The sequence below is a fragment of the Carassius carassius genome, chromosome 45 (assembly GCF_963082965.1).
Source record: "Carassius carassius chromosome 45, fCarCar2.1, whole genome shotgun sequence".
Taxonomy (NCBI): Eukaryota; Metazoa; Chordata; class Actinopteri; order Cypriniformes; family Cyprinidae; genus Carassius; species Carassius carassius.
The window spans coordinates 25,304,508-25,326,168 of NC_081799.1; the positions used below are offsets into that span (position 1 = coordinate 25,304,508).

The 21,661-nt window shown below is 38.1% G+C and overlaps 3 protein-coding genes across 3 annotated transcripts in view; all 3 read right to left on the reverse strand.

The window, feature by feature from the left end:
- The window catches only part of LOC132127037 (C3a anaphylatoxin chemotactic receptor-like), a 123,666-nt gene extending 116,745 nt beyond the window's left edge, over positions 1–6,921 (reverse strand). The window contains exon 1 of the mRNA XM_059538648.1: positions 6,794–6,921. The gene's annotated coding sequence lies outside the window, so the exon portion shown is untranslated. The remainder of the gene's footprint in view (positions 1–6,793) is intronic.
- LOC132127580 (C3a anaphylatoxin chemotactic receptor-like) lies at positions 4,834–6,931 on the reverse strand. The gene is made up of 2 exons (XM_059539500.1): positions 6,794–6,931; positions 4,834–6,019 (listed from the first exon to the last, which is right to left on the reverse strand). The coding sequence occupies exon 2, from the start codon at positions 6,002–6,004 to the stop codon at positions 4,979–4,981; it is 1,026 nt and encodes a 341-aa protein (XP_059395483.1). The 5' UTR covers positions 6,005–6,019; positions 6,794–6,931; the 3' UTR covers positions 4,834–4,978.
- Positions 6,932–16,655: 9,724 nt separating this feature from the next.
- LOC132127581 (C3a anaphylatoxin chemotactic receptor-like) lies at positions 16,656–18,664 on the reverse strand. Its single transcript, XM_059539501.1, has one exon. The coding sequence runs from the start codon at positions 18,631–18,633 to the stop codon at positions 17,686–17,688; it is 948 nt and encodes a 315-aa protein (XP_059395484.1). The 5' UTR covers positions 18,634–18,664; the 3' UTR covers positions 16,656–17,685.
- Positions 18,665–21,661: the final 2,997 nt, after the last annotated feature.

The following is a 21,661-nucleotide window of genomic DNA, read 5'->3' on the forward strand; positions in this document are numbered from 1 at the left end:
TGCACTCCCCCCACCTACAATTCCTGCCGGCCCGAGACTCAAACTCACAATCTTTCGATTGCAAGTCCGACTCTCTAACCATTAGGCCACGACTTCCCCGGCAATGTAATGCTTCAATGCAGAAGGAAGCCCGTAAGCCACGAAGGTAAGTTTGCGAGCAGATTAGAGTAATTTCCGCCTATATTGGACAGCCTAATCAGCTCATCATTTTTTGTATTGCATCACTTCCACCCGACAGCCACGATATGTAAGTGTGAACTTGTGAAAAATGTCATTTAAAGGTTGCAATTTATTTTACTCTGCCTTATCACAATGATTTAGTCATTTTGGTGCAAAATGCATGATGTATAAACATTGTTTTAAATATAAAATGCAAAAAGTAAGTTTTTTTTTGGGGGGGGGGTGTCAGGATGTTATGAAACTCATAGTTTTTTTTGTTTTGTTCTCAAACATCTGCAATGAAACTGAGATACAGTAAATAAGGAATAGTATGTGTTGATGCCATGAAATTTAAAATCAACTTATTTTTCCCTTAAATTGATACATTTTCTCATTTGTCAGTTTAAACATTTGATATGTCATCTATGCTGTATTCTGAATCAAATATTGAAATTTGAAACTTCCACAACATTGCATTCTGTTTTTATTCACAATTTGTACAGTTTCACAACTTTTGGAATCGGGTTTGTGCATTTTTTGCCATTTGCATATTACGACTTCTAAGGATATAATATCTGCGTATACGCTCTGTATACCCACTTGTTTTGTTGCTTTGCAAGTCAGTAATCTACTATCATGTATCGCTTCTCCTTTAATATTGTAGCATACAGTTGTGTGAAACTCGTGATTCTTTGTTGTAATTCGCGCATTACTTCTGGTACATCACTCCTTTCATTCTACCTTTTCCCGCCCATCATCGACTAAGTGCGCGTGTCATATCCCACAGTCCTGTGCGTTCCATTCTGTGACAGTTAAACCAAAAATAAAGATGGCATCTGAAAGTTGCGGTCAGTTTGTGTGTAAATGTATGTTTTTGATCAACGTTTTCCACTTTTGATGCCATTCCTACCGAGAAATTAATATAGCAGTAATGAAATATCCACTTAGTTATCACCGAAGTTCTCTATATTTAACTGCAGATCATTAAACCATTAATCTGTCTCAGAAGCCTGTCCAAAATCAGTTTTCGGGTGTGATTTATGAGAAAACTAAAGGTTCTGTAGTGATGCTGGCTGAAGTCATACAGGTTTGCAATCACTTGAGGGTGAGGAAAGGATGACTCCATTCATTAGAAGTAGGCCTAATTTCTTTGGTATTCTAGCTCAAAATAATTGCTTTAGTGTCAAGTGCATTTCTATCTGACAAAATATGCATTTGCTTTGAATTTCAGTAATATCTATGATTGTTTGTTTTTGTCCCGCTTTATTTATTCATTTATATACTCCAACTGAAGGCACTATAACCCAGCAGAACATTTATGGGGAAACTTGTGGGCTGGATATGTCCAGGGCTGAATTTAAACCCCAGTCCCGCCCTGCCTAGATGCTGAAAAATCCCCTTGCAGGAAGTATAATTCCCTTCATGAATAATACAATCAGTGTATAAAAGCATAAAATAAAACATCAAATTAATATGAATATAAAAACCACACACACACAAAAAAATATTAAATTCAGATGTATCTCTAAAGCACTTTTCACAATGAATAATAATTCCAAAGAAACATGTTGAAATGATAAAGAACTGTAATAATGTGTCGACAGATGAGCTGAACAACCTGAAAGTCACGCTGTAGACTACTTGAAAAATAATCTGTTGACGAAATTTAGAGTGCACTGTATTGATTGTATTGTATGTACAATTAAGAAAGACACTATTCATAATTTGTCATGGTTGCTCACTTTCTGTTTAACTCTGTTTTACGACATCTCCCTCTTTAAGAATAGCCTAATAGTTTGCTCTTTGGCCATTATATGAGACATAATGTCATAAATTCTTTGCACCACATGGGTCAAACACATAAGGCCATGGTCCTCAGTCGGAAAAGGGTGGCTTGCCCACTTCAGGTTGGTGGAGAGTTCCTGCCTCAAGTGGAGGAGTTTAAGTATCTTGGGGTCTTGTTCACGAGTGAGGGAAGGATGGAACGGGAGACTGACAGACGGATCGGTGCAGCTTCTGCAGAAATGCGGTCGATGTACCGGTCTGTCGTGGTGAAGAAGGAGCTGAGCTGTAAGGCGAAGCTCTCGATTTACCGGTCAATCTACGTTCCTACTCTCACCTATGGTCATGAGCTTTGGGTCATGACCGAAAGGACAAAATCCCGGATACAGGCGGCCGAAATGAGCTTTCTCCGCAGGGTGGCTGGGCGATCCCTTAGAGATAGGGTGAGAAGCTCAGTCAGCCGGGAGGAGCTCAGAGTAGAGCCGCTGCTCCTCCACATCGAGAGGGGTCAGCTGAGGTGGCTCGGGCATCTGTTCCGGATGCCTCCTGGACGCCTTCCCGGGAAGGTGTTCCGGGCGCGTCCCACTGGGAGGAGACCCCGGGGAAGACCTAGGACACGCTGGAGAGACTATGTCTCCCGGCTGGCCTGGGAACGCCTCGGTGTCCCCCCAGAAGAGCTGGAAGAAGTGTCTAGGGAGAGGGAAGTCTGGGTTTCTCTGCTTAGACTGCTGCCCCCGCGACCCTGCCCCGGATAAGCAGAAGAAGATGGATGGATGGATGGGTCAAACACAAGTAGGTTCTCAGTATTTTAAACTTATATTGTCCTTATCAAGCTCCATCAAAAGAATATGAATATACTGCTCACTATTTATACTACAAAAGACGTGCAGAATTAATACTGCAATGATCCAGAATCAGGCCATTTTTATAGCATTTTATAGTACGGAACGTGTTATAAGAGGACATTTTCACATTAATTTTATTTGCATTTGAATTTATGATTTTTAAATAAATAAAAAACTCAAATTAGGTGAACTGAAGTTTCAATGAATATTACAATAATGATGATGTAGAAAGGTTCAAGGATGGAAAGGAAGAGAATGAGGGATCGGCTTGACTGCTGATGCTTTTATTAACAAAATTACTTAGCAGAACGGTGTCGCTCACACCGGCAACAACAAAACTAAACAACACTTCCGGGTTGCGGCTTCCGGCTCGTGCGGTCGTTAGCAGTCCTTCTCTCTCTACTACTCCGGTTTCCCCTGGCGTTAAATACTCTTCAACCCGCTCACTCACCGTTCATCTCCCGACTCTCTCTCCCGCTGCAGGCTTCGCTAAACCATGCCTCCGCCTCCAAGGATGAATTTATATTTTTTGCATTTTATATTTAAAACAATGTTTATACATCATGCACTTATAGCAGGGCCGGATTGGGACTCATTTCCAGCCCTGGAGTTTCATGCCTTAGACCGGCCCACTTTAGTTCACAACTGACTATATTAAAATAATGTAATTAAAACCTCAGAATATAATTCCATACAGCCTTGTAATTCATTGTATTTTTAAAAACATCATCATTTCCAATTCAGTGCAAAAACAATAGCCTAAGTTTTGCTTCAAGGTGAAGATTTATTAGAACAGTAAATAACAGTGTAAGAATCTCTTTTCTTTAAGATTTAGTATTCATAAATATCCAAACATTGAAATAAAGAAAAAAATCTAATAAAAACAAATATATAAAACAAAATAAAAAATAAAGATTAAAATAAAATGTATTGCACTTTCTAACGACAGTATCATCTCAGTTTTATTCACATATTGCAGAATCATCAGGTATCATTAATTATCTCAGGGCATTTTTCATTGAGCAGGGCTCTTCATTACTATTAGTTCTTCTGAATGACAATCCTACCTTCCCATTCTGGTGTGTTGGGCTCATGACTGGAGCTTGGTAACGTTACTGGGCCTTGCTCTTCACTGTTAGCAGCAACTGGACTAAAGGCGGCAGCTGCTGAAGAGCTACAAGAAAAGGTTTGATACATGAGCGGTGGTTTGCAAACAACGTTGTTTTGCAATGAACGCTAGCATCTTGAACTGCTCCTAACTAACGTTACCTTAACGTTAGCTTACTTACCGGCCTCGTCGTCTCCGTTAGTTTTATTGAGGAAGAATGTGCTCAGCTTAGAACATTTTTGTCCTCGTCAGTTTCCAAAGCTTTCTTCTTATTTATTCTGGACTTTTCAGCGCCGCATTTGCGCTTTCTGTTATCAATTTTTATCTCACTTTTTATTTTTATTTTGAGCAACTTGCAAGGTGACGTGTTGGGGGCGGGGCCAGGGAGTCAACAGATAATCATGTCATCATTATCTTGCAGGCTGCACCAAGGCGAGAAAAATATAAAAAATATAACGGTGACGGTGGTAAAATAATAAATAAAAAGAGTGGGGCTACGGTAAAATAATAATAATAATAATAATATCATATATATTTATATATATATATATATATATTTCAACCCAGTGCCATGACAACAACGGCCCTCGCAGCCAAAAAAACATACCAGCCCACGGGGAATTTTCCCGGTGCTCCCGATTAGCCAATCCGGGCCTGACTTATAACACTAAAGTAGAAAAACACCAAAATGATTAAATCACTGAGATAAGGCAGAGTAAAACAAAACCTGTTTTTGTTATTAAATTACATTTTTATTTTTTCTTCATGAATTCAGCATAGAAACCACATGTCATTATTAGTGAAATATTACAAGCTTTTTATAAGCTGATAGCAACCAAAAAAGTTAATCAAGCATCAGTATTCCATCACTGTGATGTTAAGCTTTGACTAGTTCACAAATTACCAACCACTTTAAATACATAAACAATACAGAGAGAGAAACACACAGGAATAATGAATAAGAGTTAGATTACTTGCTGACTTTGAGTTGATGAATTTAGAAAATACATAATTAGAACATTATTAGAATAGTAATAAAAAATCAATCAGAAAATTCTGTATAAATGAGCTGCTATCTTTTTCACTACACTGAGTGTGTGTGTTGTGACTGTGTGGATTGTGATGCTTGTGCTCCCTCCTCAGAGAAAACTCTTTCAAAAATACGTCTTAGAGAAAGTTTAACATTGCTCTTAAAATCCTGCCCCATGAAAACATACAGAATGGGATTCAGACAGCTGTTGAAATACGCCAAAGAGAAGGTCAACGGATACACTGCCCACGCCACAGCCACATGGGAACTGGATTTCACATCATATATTATTATCAAATCTACTATGTGATAGGACAACCAGCAAAGAAAAAAGGCCACGATTACAGCAAACATGATACGAAACGCTCGTCCAGTGTTAAATTGACTCTTGCCTAACTTGTGTGCGATGAATCCGTAGCATGCTGTGATGCATATGAGAGGAACCAAAAAACCAAACACAAATCTGATGATGCTAAACCCTCCATACAATTTTAAATGGTATTCATCAAGTTCATGAAACAGGCAGTATGATCCATTTTTAATTGTTTGAAACTTTGCTAACATCATAAAAGGCAGACTAAGAATTGAAGCCAGAATCCAAGCTGTTGCACAGGACAGTCGTGCGATGAACAAGCTGCGATGATTCTGAGCCCAAACCGGCGTGATCACCTGAGTAAACCGATCCAGACTAATCAAGCTCAGTGTGAAAACACTGGCAAACATGGTGATGAACATAATGAAGGGGAAAATCTTGCACATTATGGATCCGTATGGCCAGTCGCCAATAGCTCTCTTGGTAATGTAGTAAATAGTGGAAAGGCAGCACAAGAGGTCAGCAATCGCTAGATTGAGAAACCCTACTGTTTTAACAGTCCTCTTCATCTTCAATCCAGCAACATACACGACAAATGCATTTCCAGGAACACCGAGGATAAAGGTCAGGAAGTAGAAGACCAGAGAGCTCACTCTCGTAAAATTCTTCAGCTCATTAAAACAATCCTTACAAACATCTTTGTAGACATTGTCAGAAACAATATCAGTATATGTCTGGTTCATTTTGCTTAAGTTGCTGCTGTCCATAGTGCTTTGCTTGTCCTGTAAATATAATTTATTATCAGCATCAAACATTTAATCATTCAGTTAGCAGATTCTTTTATACAAAGTGACTTATGAACATTGTTCCCTCTGAGCTGCACAGTCACGAAAGAAGAAATAATGTGACAGGTATAAAAACGAATTGGGAAAGCCAGTTGACTGAATTCTAGTAAATGCAAAATAATTGCAAACCACTATAGAATTGGTGTTGCTATAGAGTTAGACCGGTGAATGCGGTTTACAGGTTTCATAGAAAGACAAGATGTGTGCCAAATAAGTCACTGTAGAGATCGAATTCAATACAAAAGCCAACGTAAACACAATGACATGTGAAATAAAACGTCATCATGTTTTAAAGAAGATTGTCTTGATTAAGTGCTGGAAATAGCGGATGATGGGCACAAAACAGCAACAAAATTTACAAATTTACAGGTGTAGCAGTTTGCAGACTCTCCGATAATTTTGTTTTAAATATTTATTAAAAATATTAGGTTTTTTTTGTATTTATAAATTATGAGACTAATAAATAGTTGATCTCAAAAAGGGCAAGAAACAAATTAGAAGGAACATTGCTTACATGTGTGGAAAATAAGCAATTTGACAAAGGCAACTATTCAATATTATTCAACAATTTAAAATATTTTTAAAATAAACATTAAGACATTTATTTTAAATCATTAACTATGCAGTCACTTGTATGTCAGTGATCATATATGGTTTTAAATCACACTTGAGTTTTACTGATCAAATAATGCCTTACAAACTTGTACTCACCTCACCAGCTGATCTGTACTAACTAGTGGTATTTGCCACTTCTTATACTTTAAGGAATTGTAAATTGAAAGAACCTCAAAGAACCTCAGGTACTTTGATCTTTCGAGAAACAGCCAACACAATCATACACAGACACCCAACAGAGTGGAGGTGCAGGAAACGCCTCTCTCAAATATGCATCAGTTCTTTCTCATCCCCCTCCTTCCGCTTACCCATCCTCCCTTTACTTGGTTCACTTAGAATGTTCAGTAGTATTATGTTCTACATGGATGCAAGTTATAGTTACAGTCAGGTTTAGCATCATTTGAATTGTCTCAGGGCAATGGTACAATGGTCTCAACCTTACAAAAGTAGACTAAAAGATAATACAGATCCTAAGAGTTGAAGGGATCACGTTATCCTTGTTTAAAGATCTTTATTTTGTATAACAGAATATATTGACATGCTTTAATGTTCAAAAAACACATTATTTTTCAAATACTGCACATTATTGTAGGTGCTCTATTGCCTGCCTCTTTCAAACACGTAGTTTTCTACAAAGTCACTCCTTCCGACAAGCGCAGTCTGCTCTGATTGTCCAGCTGACCCAATGCATCGAGAGTGATCAAACACTACAAGAACTCGTCAGAAATCCAACGCCCCTTTCCATAATCGTGAGCGTCATCTTTCAAAATAAATACAAAGACAGTTAATAATGTCCTTAATTTTACCATCAGTTCAAGACTGAAAGGGGAACAGAGTCGCGTGACAGACAGTGATGAAGCATGTATGTGATTGCAAAACACAAGCCAAGGAAAGGTTAAGACAGCTGACTCAACTGTGTGACCCTCTCTCTCTCACACACACACACACACAAACACACACACACACACACAATACGTGCAACACTGTATTTAAACATTCAATAGCAAATACTTAAACTAATAACAAAACTTACTTACATTAGCTGATTCAGAAGCACCAGTTTGTCATAGCAAAGTCAAAATAACCTCTCTCTTAGGTTATTGAAACGGTCATCCAAAAGATGAATTGCTGTTCTGTTGTAAGTAATCTTAAAGATTCCTAAATGCATCTACTTTCAGAAGGCCAAATAAAGTGCTTTTGCTTTCACCTAGATACACACACTCCCTGACCTGGCTGCTTCAACACTAACTGCGTTACTGAAACCATGCCTTCTTTCTTTGCATGAACATTTGGGCGGCATTATCCAACTATTTCCATATAGTGAGGTAGACATGTGGGGGCTTGTTTGAATGAGGCGTTTTAGGGGGCGTGGCAGAGTCTTAACTTTGATAAAGAATATCTCTTTGGATTTTAGACTTTGCAACTTTACAGATCTTCTTCATCAGAGAACTCTTTATCAAGAGCTTGTAAAACTAAAAAGAGAAAGGAAAAATTGAAATTGCATCATATGACCCCTTTAAGAGATTTTTTGCTAACTGCAATGGGAGAGCTCTTTCCCAGGGCCTTCTATGTGAATTACTTTCTGTTCCCATTGAGGTGTAAACCACCCAGGTCTGGGACCTGGCTTAATGCAAATTCAAATTTTTTTGTACAGACCTCCATTTGGGGGATGTTTTATCTTGGTGTTGTATTTAAAAGATTGCCGCAAAAGGATCGGGGCTTTCTGTAGCCAGAATGAGCCCATAGTATAAAGTGTGTCCACACACTTCATTCTATGTATTTTCCTAAAAGCCAGATATGAATCTTACTCTTAGATTTATCTTTGATTATTTTATGTCTTTTATTGATTTGATATTTTTGAATTGGCTTTCTAATTGGCATAATTCATATTTACCTAAATTATAATAAATTGTTACATTTGATTCTATTCTGTTTTACTCTTTAATCACTGACTCTGGTAGATTACGCTTTATCCTTGCTACCACATTTCCTGTGTCAGGTTAGTAATGGACTAAAATTCAGTTGAGATGGAGCATAGGGCACACCAACTGCATCTTTAGAAACCAGGCTAACACTTGGTTTTAGTTCAAGTGTATTTAGATTGTAAGGGCTTATAGGGAATTTCCATTTAGGTCAACTGGATGTTGTTCGACCCAATGCTTATCAGCCTGCCACACTCCTGAGGCCGCCCACCAGCCTGCAGCACCCGCAGCCAGTTACCCAGTACCATACCCCATGCAGGTGAACTTCATAAGGCTCTCTCCATCTTCATAAGGCTCTCTCCATCTCTCTCCCTGCCTCCAGAGGCAGAGACCTTGAGGCAGGTCTCTGCCTCTACTGCGCGACCACCGACCATTACATCGGAACCTGCCTTGTCCAACCCACATGTCCTGTGGTGAGTACACTTTAGTCAAAGTCACCTTTACTTATATAGCGCTTTAAACAAAATACATTGCGTCAAAGCAACTGAACAACATTCATTAGGAAAACAGTGTGTCAATAATGCAAAATGATTTCATTTTGGCAGTTCATCATTGAATTCAGTTATGTCATCTCTGTTCAGTTAAATAGTGTCTGTGCATTTATTTGCAATCAAGTCAACGATATTGCTGTAGATGAAGTGACCCCCAACTAAGCAAGCCAGAGGCGACAGCGGCAAGGAACCGAAACTCCATCAGTGACAGAATGGAGAAAAAAACCTTGGGAGAAACCAGGCTCAGTTGGGGGGCCAGTTCTCCTCTGACCGGACGAAACCAGTAGTTCAATTCCAGGCTGCATCAAAGTCAGATTGTGCAGAAGAATCATCTAGTATTTAGTTTAAGTGTACTGGCCCCTGGCTCATTCTCCAATCTCCAGAAATCAGATGGGACTCGTGGGAGGTAACACACTGGAGCAAGTAATGTCTACAATGTCTACATGTCTACGAAAGTTCTGTTTTATTGGAAGCACCCACTATCCCATCTGATTATGTGCCATTCCAGGATGTTTTCAGCAAGCAGACTGCCACTCACATACTACCTCATTGGCTGTGGGACCGCACCATCGACCTGCTGTCTGGAAATAAACTCCCAAAGGTTGAATATATCCCCTGTCCATCCCGGAACACAAAGCTATGGAGGAATAAATTCAGGAGGCTCTTTCCAAAGGTTTCATTCATCCCTCCACATCACCGGCTGCATCCAGCTTCTTCTTCGTGGGAAAGAAGGATAGGGGCTTGAGGCCATGTATTGATTACCAGGTACTAAATTCCCAGACTGTGAAAGTGAAAGTGACATGACATACTGCCAAGTATGGTGACCCATACTCGGAATTTGTGCTCTGCATTTTACCCATCCAAAGTGCACACACACCGTGAACACACACCTGGAGCAGTGGGCAGCCATTTATGCTGCGGGACCCGGGGAGCAGTTGGGGGTTCAGTGCCTAGCTCGAGGGCACCTCAGTCATGGTACTGAGAGTGGAGAGAGTGCTGTACATTCACTCCCCCACCTACAATTTCTGCAGGCCCAAGACACAAACTTGCAACCTCTGGAAAATGTGTCCAAATCTCCAACCATTAGGCCACAACTTCCCCCTGAAAGCATCCTTACCCACTTCCCTTTGTCCCTGCCGCTCTTGAGGAACTCTGTGGGGCATGTATCTTTTCCAAGATGGAACTGCAGAATGCATACAACCTAGTTCAAACCCGGAAGGCAACGAGTGGAAGACGGCCTTCATTACCCCATCTGGCCTCTAGGAATACCTTGTCATGCCATATGGCCTTTCCAACACCCCGTCCGTCTTCAAGGAGCTTATAAGTGAGGTGTTCTGGTAGTTCCTTAATGACTTTGTTATTGTCTACATCAATGACATACTCATCTACTCCCAGAATCTAGCCAACCATTGCAGTCACATGAAGCAGGTCTTCAGGAACATTCAACAACTCTACCTCTTTCCTGAAGCTGCAGAAGTGAAAGTTCCATTGCCCCACCGTGCAGTTCCTTGGATATGTTATCGTCCAAGATGGAATTCAAATGGACTAGGGAAAGGTAAAAGCCATTACAAAAGGGAATCGTCCCCAGTCGGTGGAAGAGCTCCAGAGCTTCCTAGGATTTGCTAACTTTTATCGATGTTTCATTGCAACAAGGATTTCAGTTGGCTCTCAGCTCCATTAACTTCTTTGCTCTGAGGTAAGCACATGTCCCTGTCCTGGAACCCCAAAACTGGCCCTGGAAGAGTGGTGGCATTGGCTGGAGGGAGCTAATCATACTTTTACTGGTGTCACAAATCACAAGAACCTTCAATATATTTGTGATAGTTTTAGGCTCAATCCCCGTCAAGCCCGCTGTGCGCTATTATTCATTAGGTTTCAATTCACCATTACTTATTGGCCAGGCAACCAAAACTGTAAGGCTGATAAACCTCCTTACCCTTAACTACCTGTTGCTTATTAAATTAAATTAAAATTAAAATGTATGCATTTAGCAGAAGCCTTTATCCAAAGTGACTTACAGTGCATTCAGGCTATCAATTTTTGCCTATCATGTGTTCCCGGGGAATCGAACCCCCAACCTTGACAACACAATGCTCTACCTCTTGAGCTACAGGAACACTATTAGCATGCATATAGGCTGTTTATTACAAACCTGATTCCAAAAAAAGTTGGGACACTGTTCAAATTGTGAGTAAAAAAGAAATGGAATAATTTACAAATCTCATAAACTTTCTCATAGTGATATTTTAATCACTATACAGTAGATAACATATCAAATGTTGAAAGTGAGACATTTTGAAATGTCATGTCAAATATTGGCTCATTTTGGATATCATGAGAGCTACACATTCCAAAAAAGTTGGGACTGGTAGCAATAAGAGGCCAGGAAAAGTTAAATCTACAGGAACAGCTAGAGGACCAATTTGCAACTTGTTAGGTTAATTGGCGGCATAATTGGGTATAAAAAGACCCTCTCAGAGTGGCAGTGTCTCTCAGAAGTCAAGATGGGCAGAGAATCACCAATTCCCCCAATGTTGCGGCGAAAAATAATGGAACAATATCAGAAAGGAGTTTCTCAGAGAAAAATTACAAAGAGTTTGAAGTTATCATCATCTACAGTGCATAATATCATGCAAAGATTCAGAGAATCTGGAACAATCTCTGTGCATAAGGATCAATGCCGGAAAACCATACTGGATTCCCATGATCTACGGGCCTTTGGGGGATCTACGGGGAAAGCATTGTCAGTGAACACAATCCACCGTGCCATTCACCGCTGCCGGCTAAACTCTATAGGTCAAAAAAGAAGCCATATCTAAACATGATCCAGAAGCGCAGGCGTTTTCTCTGGGCCAAGGCTAATTTAAAATGGACTGTGGCAAAGTGGAAAACTGTTCTGTGGTCAGACGAATCAAAATCTGAAGTTCTTTTAGGAAAAGTGGGACGTCATGTCATCTGGACTAAAGAGGACAAGGACAACCCAAGTTGTTATCAGCGCTCAGTTCAGAAGCCTGCATCTCTGATGGTATGGGGTTGCATGAGCGCATGTGGCATGGGCAGCTTACACATCTGGAAAGGCACCATCAACGCTGAAAGGTATATCCAAGTTCTAGAACAACATATGCTCTCATCCAGACGTCGTCTCTTTCAGGGAAGACCTTGCATTTTCAAACATGACAATACCAGACCACATACTGCATCAATTACAACATCATGGCTGCATAGAAGAAGGATCCGGGTACTGAAATGAAACATTTGGCGCATCATAAAGAGAAATATGCGACAAAGAAGACCTAAGACAGTTGAGCAATTAGAAGCCTGTACTTCTAGCCTCAACTTTTTGGGAATCGGGATTGTAGTTAATCAATTGTTAATAGCGAGAATTGAACCTTAAAATAAAGTGTGACCACATTTTCTACTGTATATATTATTGGTTAAATGAGCATGTAAGCAGGAAAATTGTATATATGTATGTGATAGCAAATTTCACAGCAAATTAAATGAAACAAATTAAAGGATGCAGCATCTAGTTGACAAGCTAATTACTTTATAATGATATAAAAACATTCACTGTATTTTAAATAATTATTTCACGACCACTTTAAAGAGTATGTTTTATGTACTTTTAATGTGTGTTGTATAGATGTAATCTGGACATACTACATTTACATATTATATTGCGATAGGTATACTTCGGTGTTAATGTTGAATCAAGACTAGTTAATGCATAATTTACAATTGAAATGGGTTTAATAACAGTATTTTGTTAGGGTTACACTTAAATTGGTTACAAAATAGATGATGGTAAATGGTAAAACATAGTTAATTGTACCCAGCATATACAGTATGTAAAATGTAACTTGAGAAAGTAAGAGAGCGAGAGACGCCAGAGCCCTAACAAAGATAGATCGCCAGCCAAGAAAAGAGACAGCAAAGAAAAGAGAAAGAGCAAAAATTATAATTTTATCCCTTCCTAGACCAATGTGTCTAAAACCAAATCTGATATGTTCAAACCGACCAATCAGCAGATTACATCTTCACCGAGGGTCTAAAGGTGTGACAATTAATGTATGTCATGTATACGTACACAGGCCTTGATCACTAACAGCACATCTTTGCCTTCAGTAATGCCAAATGGCCCGATTTTTTACTCAAGATAGGTTTGTTACAGGAAAGAAGAAGTCTTTAATCATTTTCAATCTTAAAAAAAAAAAGAAAAAAAGAGGTACATGTTAGCACAAAGTTTCTTAGTAACTGCCTGTAAATGTGTGTGTCTAAAGATAAGAAACAATTAGTCAGCAGAGAAAGAAGTAGCGCATAAGTGCTTGCTTAATACTTAGTTTTTCTGTTGTTTATTGTTGCAACATAGGCTCATTGGAAATACATGCCTCTACATCAATGGTTTTCAAGTTTTTAATAGCGATCCTATTTTTTATTTTTAAATTGACCCAACCTATACAAGTGGCATGCAAAAGTTTGGGAACCCATTGCAGAATATGTGAAAATGTGAAGAATTTGTACAAAATAAGAGAGATCATAAAATATACATGTTATTTTTTATTTAGTACTGTCCTGAGTAAGATATTTTACATAAAAAATGTTTACATTTAGCCCACAAGACTCTTTTTTTTTATTATTAAAATAACCCTATTCAAAATTTTGGAAACCCTTAGTTATTAATACAGTGTGTGGTTACCCGGGTGATCCACAATTGTTTTTTGTTGTTGTTGTGTTTTGTGATGGTTGTTCATGAGTCCCTTGTTTGATCCTAACAGCAAAACTGAGCTCTGTTCTTCAGAAAAATCATCAGGTCCTGCAGATTCTTCAGTTTTCCAGCATCTTTTGCATATTGAACCCTTTCCACACATGACTTTTGAGATCTATCTTTTCACACTGAGGACAACTGAGGGACTCAAACACAACTATTAAAAAAGGTTAAAACATTCACTGATGCTCCAGAAGGAAACAAGATGCATTAAGAGCTGGGGAGTAAAAACTGTGAAAAGGGTTGAGAAGTCAAAATTTTTCTTATTTTGTTGAAATACTATATATATATATTTTTTTTCCCATTTAATACTGCCCTTAGGAAGCAAAATAATCTACTTGCATGTTTACTGGAAGACAAATTAAGTACAACAGAAAGACAGTCGTGAATCATCCAGGTAACAGCACACAGTATTAAGATCCAAGGGTTCACAAACTTTTGAATGAGGTTATTTTAATAATTTCAGTTATTGTTTTTTTCTTGTGGACTAAATATAAACATATTTTATGTAAAATATATTACTCAGGAAAGTACTAATTAAAAAATAACATGCAATTTGTATGATCTCCCTTATTTTGTTAAAAATACTAAAATTTTCACAGATTCTGCAAGGTGTTCCCAAACTTTCACATGCCACTGTACACACATGGATATACACAAACACACAGACACACACACAAATTCACACTATATATATATATATATATATATATATATATATATATTACAATTAATCAAATTAATCGCACATCAATTTTGGATAAATTACTCCCAAAAGATCATTTTAAGTCATTGTTGTGTAAAGCATCAAACAGGCATTACAAGAAACAGGGGGTTCAGCAATAAATATTTTGAGAGAGAGAAAGAGAGAGAGGGAGGAAGAGAGAGGGAGAGAGAGATTTGTAAATTTTGGCAATTTTGCCCCCTTGTTGTTGAGAAATATAAATGTAGCGATTCACTATGTGTGGGGAAGTTGTGGCCTAGTGGTTAGAGAGTATGACTCCTTACCCTGAGGTTGTGGGTTTGAGTCTCAGGCTGGCCCTACCATGACTTACTGTAGGTGCCCTTGAGCAAGACACTGAACCCCCAACTGTGTTGCGCGTGTGTGCGTTTTGGATGGGTTAAATGTAGAGCATTAATTCTGAGTATGGGTCACCATACTTGGCAGTATGTCACATTACTTTTTCACTTTAAATATTGATTAATAAATGTCGCGTGGCAGCACTGACAAGTTTATGAGCTTCTGAATGTTACTTTTTGCACAGCATGATCTCGGTGTGCGAGGTGTGTGTGTGAGTGAGTGTGTGTGTATTTGCACGCATGTATCAATTATTAAAGCAGCACATTAGCGGTGATTAAACTGATTTTTAATGCATTGACCTTGTCACACACACATATATCACACTGTGTATCTGTTATTAAAACAATGTATACAAAAATATTCAGAAACTATTTGCATCAAATAGTTTTTTTTATCATATTATTTAAAAATGTGTATGTACCATTTAAATACAAAATACATTAAAGGGGGGGGGGGGGGGGGTGTTGGCACTGTCACCAGAAAAATGTAAAATGGCAAGTCATGCCAAAATGTTTGGCGACCCCTGCTCTAAATAATGAACTAAAACTGCCAGTGGGTGTTGGTAAATGTCTTAATGATTAAGATTAAGTGATTCAATGATTAAGTTATTTATTCATTCATTTGATTCGTTTAAATAGCTGATTCATTCAGGAGTGAAGTAAATGCTTCTTTATGAATGCAGCATGGGCTGCCTCTTCTTACCCCTGGTTATCTGATGTTCTTCATGAGCATCGGTCCAAACTCAGGGCAGCAGAAAGAAAATGGCACAAATCAAAAGATCCGTCAGACCTGATTATGTATCAGTTTTTGCTTTCATCTTTCACTGCTGAAGTCCATATACTGCCAAATCTTCATACTTCAACAACAAGATCAACAACGCTTCAGACACACGTAATCTCTTCAAAACATTCAATTCTCTTCTCTGTCACCCTTCACCACCTCTTTAACAGCTGATGATTTCGCCACATTCTTCACAGACAAAACCAGAAAAATTAGCAGACAGTACTCTGCTCAACGCACATATGAACTTTAGCAGTTTAGTGCAGGGCAACAATATATACTGTATATAATATATATATATAGAGAGAGTACACTCTTAAAAATAAAGGTTCCAAAAGGATGTTTTTGCAGTGAGGCCACAGAACCATTTTGGTTCCCAAAAGAACCTTTCAGTGAACACTTCCTAAAAGAACCATTGTGAAGAAAATTTTTTAAAATCTGAAAAAAAAAAAAAAAAAAAAAAAAATTCACTTAAAAGAACATTTTCTGCATTTGAAAGGTTCCATGGATTTTTAAGTTTCTTCATACAACCATTGATGCCAATAAAAAGCTTTATTTTTAAGAGTTTACAGTATGTCGTGAGAAAAAAGAGGAAGTTGTTTTGGTAGAAAATTACAAGAGTCAGTTTTGTCAGCATACGTGCATGTGTTTAAAGATATAACTTATAATTGTTTTTTACTTTTGCATTTAAAGCATATCTGTTTTTGTTGTTGTTTTTAAGATGTTTAGAATTGAAAACATTAGGCCTGACCCAGAGAAAACTGTTGTTAGCGACTATTTGCACTAATTATAAAAATTTTCACTCAAAATTAATTTCATGTTTATTGTACAGTCCAATGAACTTACATTTAAACATTATTATCTTTGCACTTTATATGCAAAACACCATTTATACATAACAGACTCTGGTTGTAATTTATGATAAGCCAATAAAACACAAGTGAGAAAAAAAAACATAACTGGAATATGAAAAATGTAAATATGTTTTAGGCTGATGATACACAGGCAACTTTTTGAGGAAATTTTGCCAGGTAACTTTTTTTGAACAATATTGCTGGGGCACTTCCCATTGAGAAGGGGTAATATTTCTATCTGGATAATTTAGATTAGTTTTGAGCCCCGTGTCTCACATGGTTGCCTATGGACAACAACATTGCCCAAGTTATCCTGTGTATCATAAACCTTAGTTTTTTTCATAAATGCAAGCTTTAAATTATGTATATACATGTATTCTTCTTAATCCATTCATTGGAAATTTCACAAGCCATTATTAGTGAAATATAAAAGATTTTATCTAAGCTGACAGCAAACAAAAGAAGACACTATAGCAAAATATTCTATTACTATAGTTCATCAAAAAAACACTGAAAATATATGAACAATAGAGAAAAAGAAATCATGAATAAATGTTAGATGGCTTGCTAACTTTGACTTGATGAATTCTGATGAGAAATAGTTCAATAGTTTTAGAATAGGAACACAAATCAATCAGATTACTGAATAAATTAGTCGATATCTTCACTAAAGTGAATGCAAATTCTGTATATATTTTTTCTTAAAGAATTCAGCATAGAAACCAAATACCATTATTATGAATTAATATTACAAGCTTTTTCTAAGCTAATAGCAACCAAAAAAGTTAATCAAGCATCAGTATTCCATCACTGTGATGTTAAGGTTTGACGATAGTTCACAAATCACCAATCACTGAAAATACATCAACAATAGAGAGAGAAACACACAGGAATGATGAATAAGAGTTAGATGACTTGATGACTTCAAGTTGATGAATTTAGAGAAGAAATAATTAAAACATTATCAAAATAGTAATACAAATCAATCAGAAAACAGAACACCGTATATATAGTATAAATGAGCTGATATCTTCTCTACACTGAGTGTGTGTGTTGTGGCTGTGTGGATTGTGATGCTTGTGTTCCCTCCTCAGAGAAAATTCTTTCAAAAACACGTCTTAGAGAAAGTTTAACGTTGCTCTTAAAATCCTGCCCCATGAAAACATACAGAATGGGGTTCAGACAGCTGTTGAAATACGCCAAAGAGATGGCCAACAGATTCACTATCAAAGCCACCTGGCGACTTGGTTTCTCTCCGTACATGATTATCAAACGCAATATGTGATACGGCAACCAGCACAGAAAAAAGGCCACGATTACAGCCAAAATGATACGAAACACTCGTCCAGAGTGAAATTGACTCCTGCCTAACTTGCGTGCGATGAATCCGTAACATGTTGTGATGCATATGAGAGGAACCAAAAAGCCAAACACAAATCTGATGATGCTAAACCTTCCATACAATTCAGAATTGTCTTTATCAGGATGATAAAGCTGGCACTGTGTTTTATTATTTTTTGTGTAAGTCTCTCTTAACATCGTAAAAGGCAGACTGAGAATTGAAGCCAGAATCCAAACCGATGCACAGGACAGTCGTGCAATGAACAAGCTGCGATGATTCTGAGCCCAAACCGGCGTGATCACCTGAGTAAACCGATCCAGACTAATCAAGCTCAGTGTGAAAACGCTGGCAAACCTGCTGATGAGCATAATGAAGGGGAAAATCTTGCACATTATGAATCCATACACCCAGTTTTCATTAAAACTCCTCTCGGTCACATAGTACAGAGTGAAAAGGCAGCACAAGAGGTCAGCAATCGCTAGATTGAGAAACCCTACTGTATTAACAGTCCTCTTCATCTTCAATCCAGCAACATACACGACAAATGCATTTCCAGGAACACCGAGGATAAAGGTCAGGTAGAAGAAGACCAGAGAAATCACTCTCATCCAACTTCTCAAAATTTCATGATAATCCTCCATTGCTGTGATTGAGTGGAAGTGTCCAGTTTATCCTGCTAATATCACATACTGTCAGTGTAAAATCATGAATCATATTTAAAGTGTTGTGTCATAAGAAACTTTAAGAAATTAATATATGATCAGCATAGATTATTATAACAAATATGCAACCAAATAAATGCTATTTTAGCATTACTTTAAAGTACATAAAATGTTTAAAAATCATATCAATAGCTCTACATAAGTAATCATGACTCACGGTGTGATGATTCGATTCACAGTTATCCTGGCAAATGATTTCTTCTCTATTGTTCAAGACTTTACAACACTTCTTCAAATTTATGACGTCATCAGGCTTTACCAACATTTCAAACATGGTTGAGCTGTAAAAACATCATGACCAACTTTATGGCACTTGGTATGTGAACACACAAAAATTGAGGGCATGATTCGAAAAAGCTAAGTGATCATAAAAAAAGTAGTTACACTTACGGTCTTCTGTCAAAAATGGAAATTAATGGGAAATGGGGAAAATACAGAACATTTTGTGTGTACAATCTACAAATCCCCCACAATGCAAACAAAAAGTGTAATGCAATGAAGGGGTGAAACTAGGGATTTTGCGGTGACGGATTTTTTTCGGTTAATCGACGTGTAAAAAAAACGGTAATCCTGGGGTCTCAATTTACTTTCACTTTAGTTAGCGGCAATTCAGTCGCATTTGTTTGAATTAATCATGGGTTAATTTATTTTATTCTTAATAAAAATACACATAACAATAAGACACTCGCTTGTATTACACACATCTTTATTGCAAAATGAATAATAACACACCATGCGAAAACTAAACAAAAGCACTTAGTACGTATCCAGACCAGATGCTGGATCAGCACCTAGAAAGGACCTCTACATCCCTGAAAGACAGCGAAGACCAGGACAACTAGAGCCCCAGATACAGATCCCCTGTAAAGACCTTGTCTCAGAGGAGCACCAGGACAAGACCACAGGAAACAGATGATTCTTCTGCACAATCTGACAGCCTGGAATTGAACTACTGGTTTCGTCTGGTCAGAGGAGAACTGGCCCCCCAACTGAGCCTGGTTTCTCCCAAGGTATTTTTCTCCATTCTGTCACCGATGGAGTTTCGGTTCCTTGCCGCTGTCGCCTCTGGCTTGCTTAGTTGGGGACACTTCATCTACAGCGATATCGTTGACTTGATTGCAAATAAATGCACAGACACTATTTAACTGAACAGAGATGACATCATTGAATTCAATGATGAACTGCCTTTAACTATCATTTTTGCATTATTGACACTGTTTTCCTAATGAATGTTGTTCAGTTGCTTTGACGCAATGTATTTTGTTTAAAGCGCTATATAAATAAAGGTGACTTTGACTTTGACTTAGGCTATGAAACATCTTTAAAGTGCATTTATTAACAAACCAACCACTGCACACATCGTGCAAGTATCAAACAAGAAATTATATTAAAAAAATTCACTATTCGTTAAATAAAGTGCCTGCCTTTTTCATCAAAAAAAAAAAAAACACCGCACAACCATCGAATATGAAACGAACGAACATCAAAAACTTTGTTAAATAAGGTAGCCTACCCGAATAATCACTGGACACTTAAGTGCAAAAAAAAACTAATATAAAAATTAAACTCACGTTAAGCTGTTAAAAAAAAGAGGTAGGCCTATTAACTGCATACACCGTACAAAAAAATTATAAAAAGGCTAAATGAGAAACAATAAACGAAAAACCTTCATTTAAATTGCAACAGGGAACAAAACGTGATCACACTGCTTGTTGCATACATTCTTACATATTCCTGGCCAGAAAAGCCAACCTATTTACCATTTCTGGTTTCAAAAGAGATCTTGTTGGGGTGATTATGTTTCCCATCGTGCTGAACACTCTCTCGGATGCGCAGCTTGTTGCACAAACACAAAGATATTTTTTGGCTACTTTTGCCAAAACCGGGAGCCCATTTTGATTTTCTTTCCAGCACACCAGAGGATCTGTCTCAGCATTAGTGGAGGACTCGGGCTCCTGAACATAAGTTGTGATTTCTGTGAGCACCCTTTCTGGAACAGTCAGTGTTGATGCAGCGCCTGTTTTTCTTTTTAATAAACTTGCTAGTGTTTTCCTCTTGTGCGGCGGCTCCTCGGCGCTTTCATCCTTATTTCCCCCTTCCTGTTCTGTCACGTGTTGCGCTGACTGTTCTCTACTACCCAAAAGGACCGCTTTTTCCTCATGTGCTTGTAAATTCGAAGTGTTACCTCCGGATGCTTCCACTTTCATCAGGCAAAGTTTCGTTAACGTTTTCAGGTTCCCTGTTGGCATTTGGCAAATAGGTGCTTTTGCATTTCGCTTTGAAACCAGATCTTCCGCCATCCTTTGCCAGTTAGCTCGCCTCACTCTCCTCAAATGATAAATGAAATCGGACACCTGCTGCTTTACTGCGGCGCTCGTTCCGCTTACGCTAAATTACGAAGGCACGTAGTCACTAACTGAATTAAGTGCTTTATTGCTATAGGCTAAAACTTCAACACGATGGGGACTGTGCCGGTGGTCAAGTGCTATGACCGGTAGGTGGGTTAAACACCGTGTATCACCGGTAACACCGACTATCGCAACAAGCCTAGGTGAAACTCTAAAATATTTAGAGTGCAAGATCAACACACCAACTCACACACGTGCGGACACACACACGTATGAACTGGTGTGACTGTAACACTGCAAATATAAAAAATAAAAGGAAGGGGTTACACTCTAAAACATCAAGAGTGTAAAAGGGATACATGCGCTCACACACACTTACAGACTCACACATACAGAATTATACATACTCAAATGAATTGGTTATGGCTATAACCATATAGACAAAATGATTCAGAAGACTGAAATAAAAGGTTAAAATCAGATCAGACCCAGAAGGATTAACCTCTGATTTGGCATAATTTTTGTTACATTTTATACATTTGTGATGTTTTGTGTAACAAAATGCTTCCTGTGTTCAGGCTTGAATGTAGTAATAATAA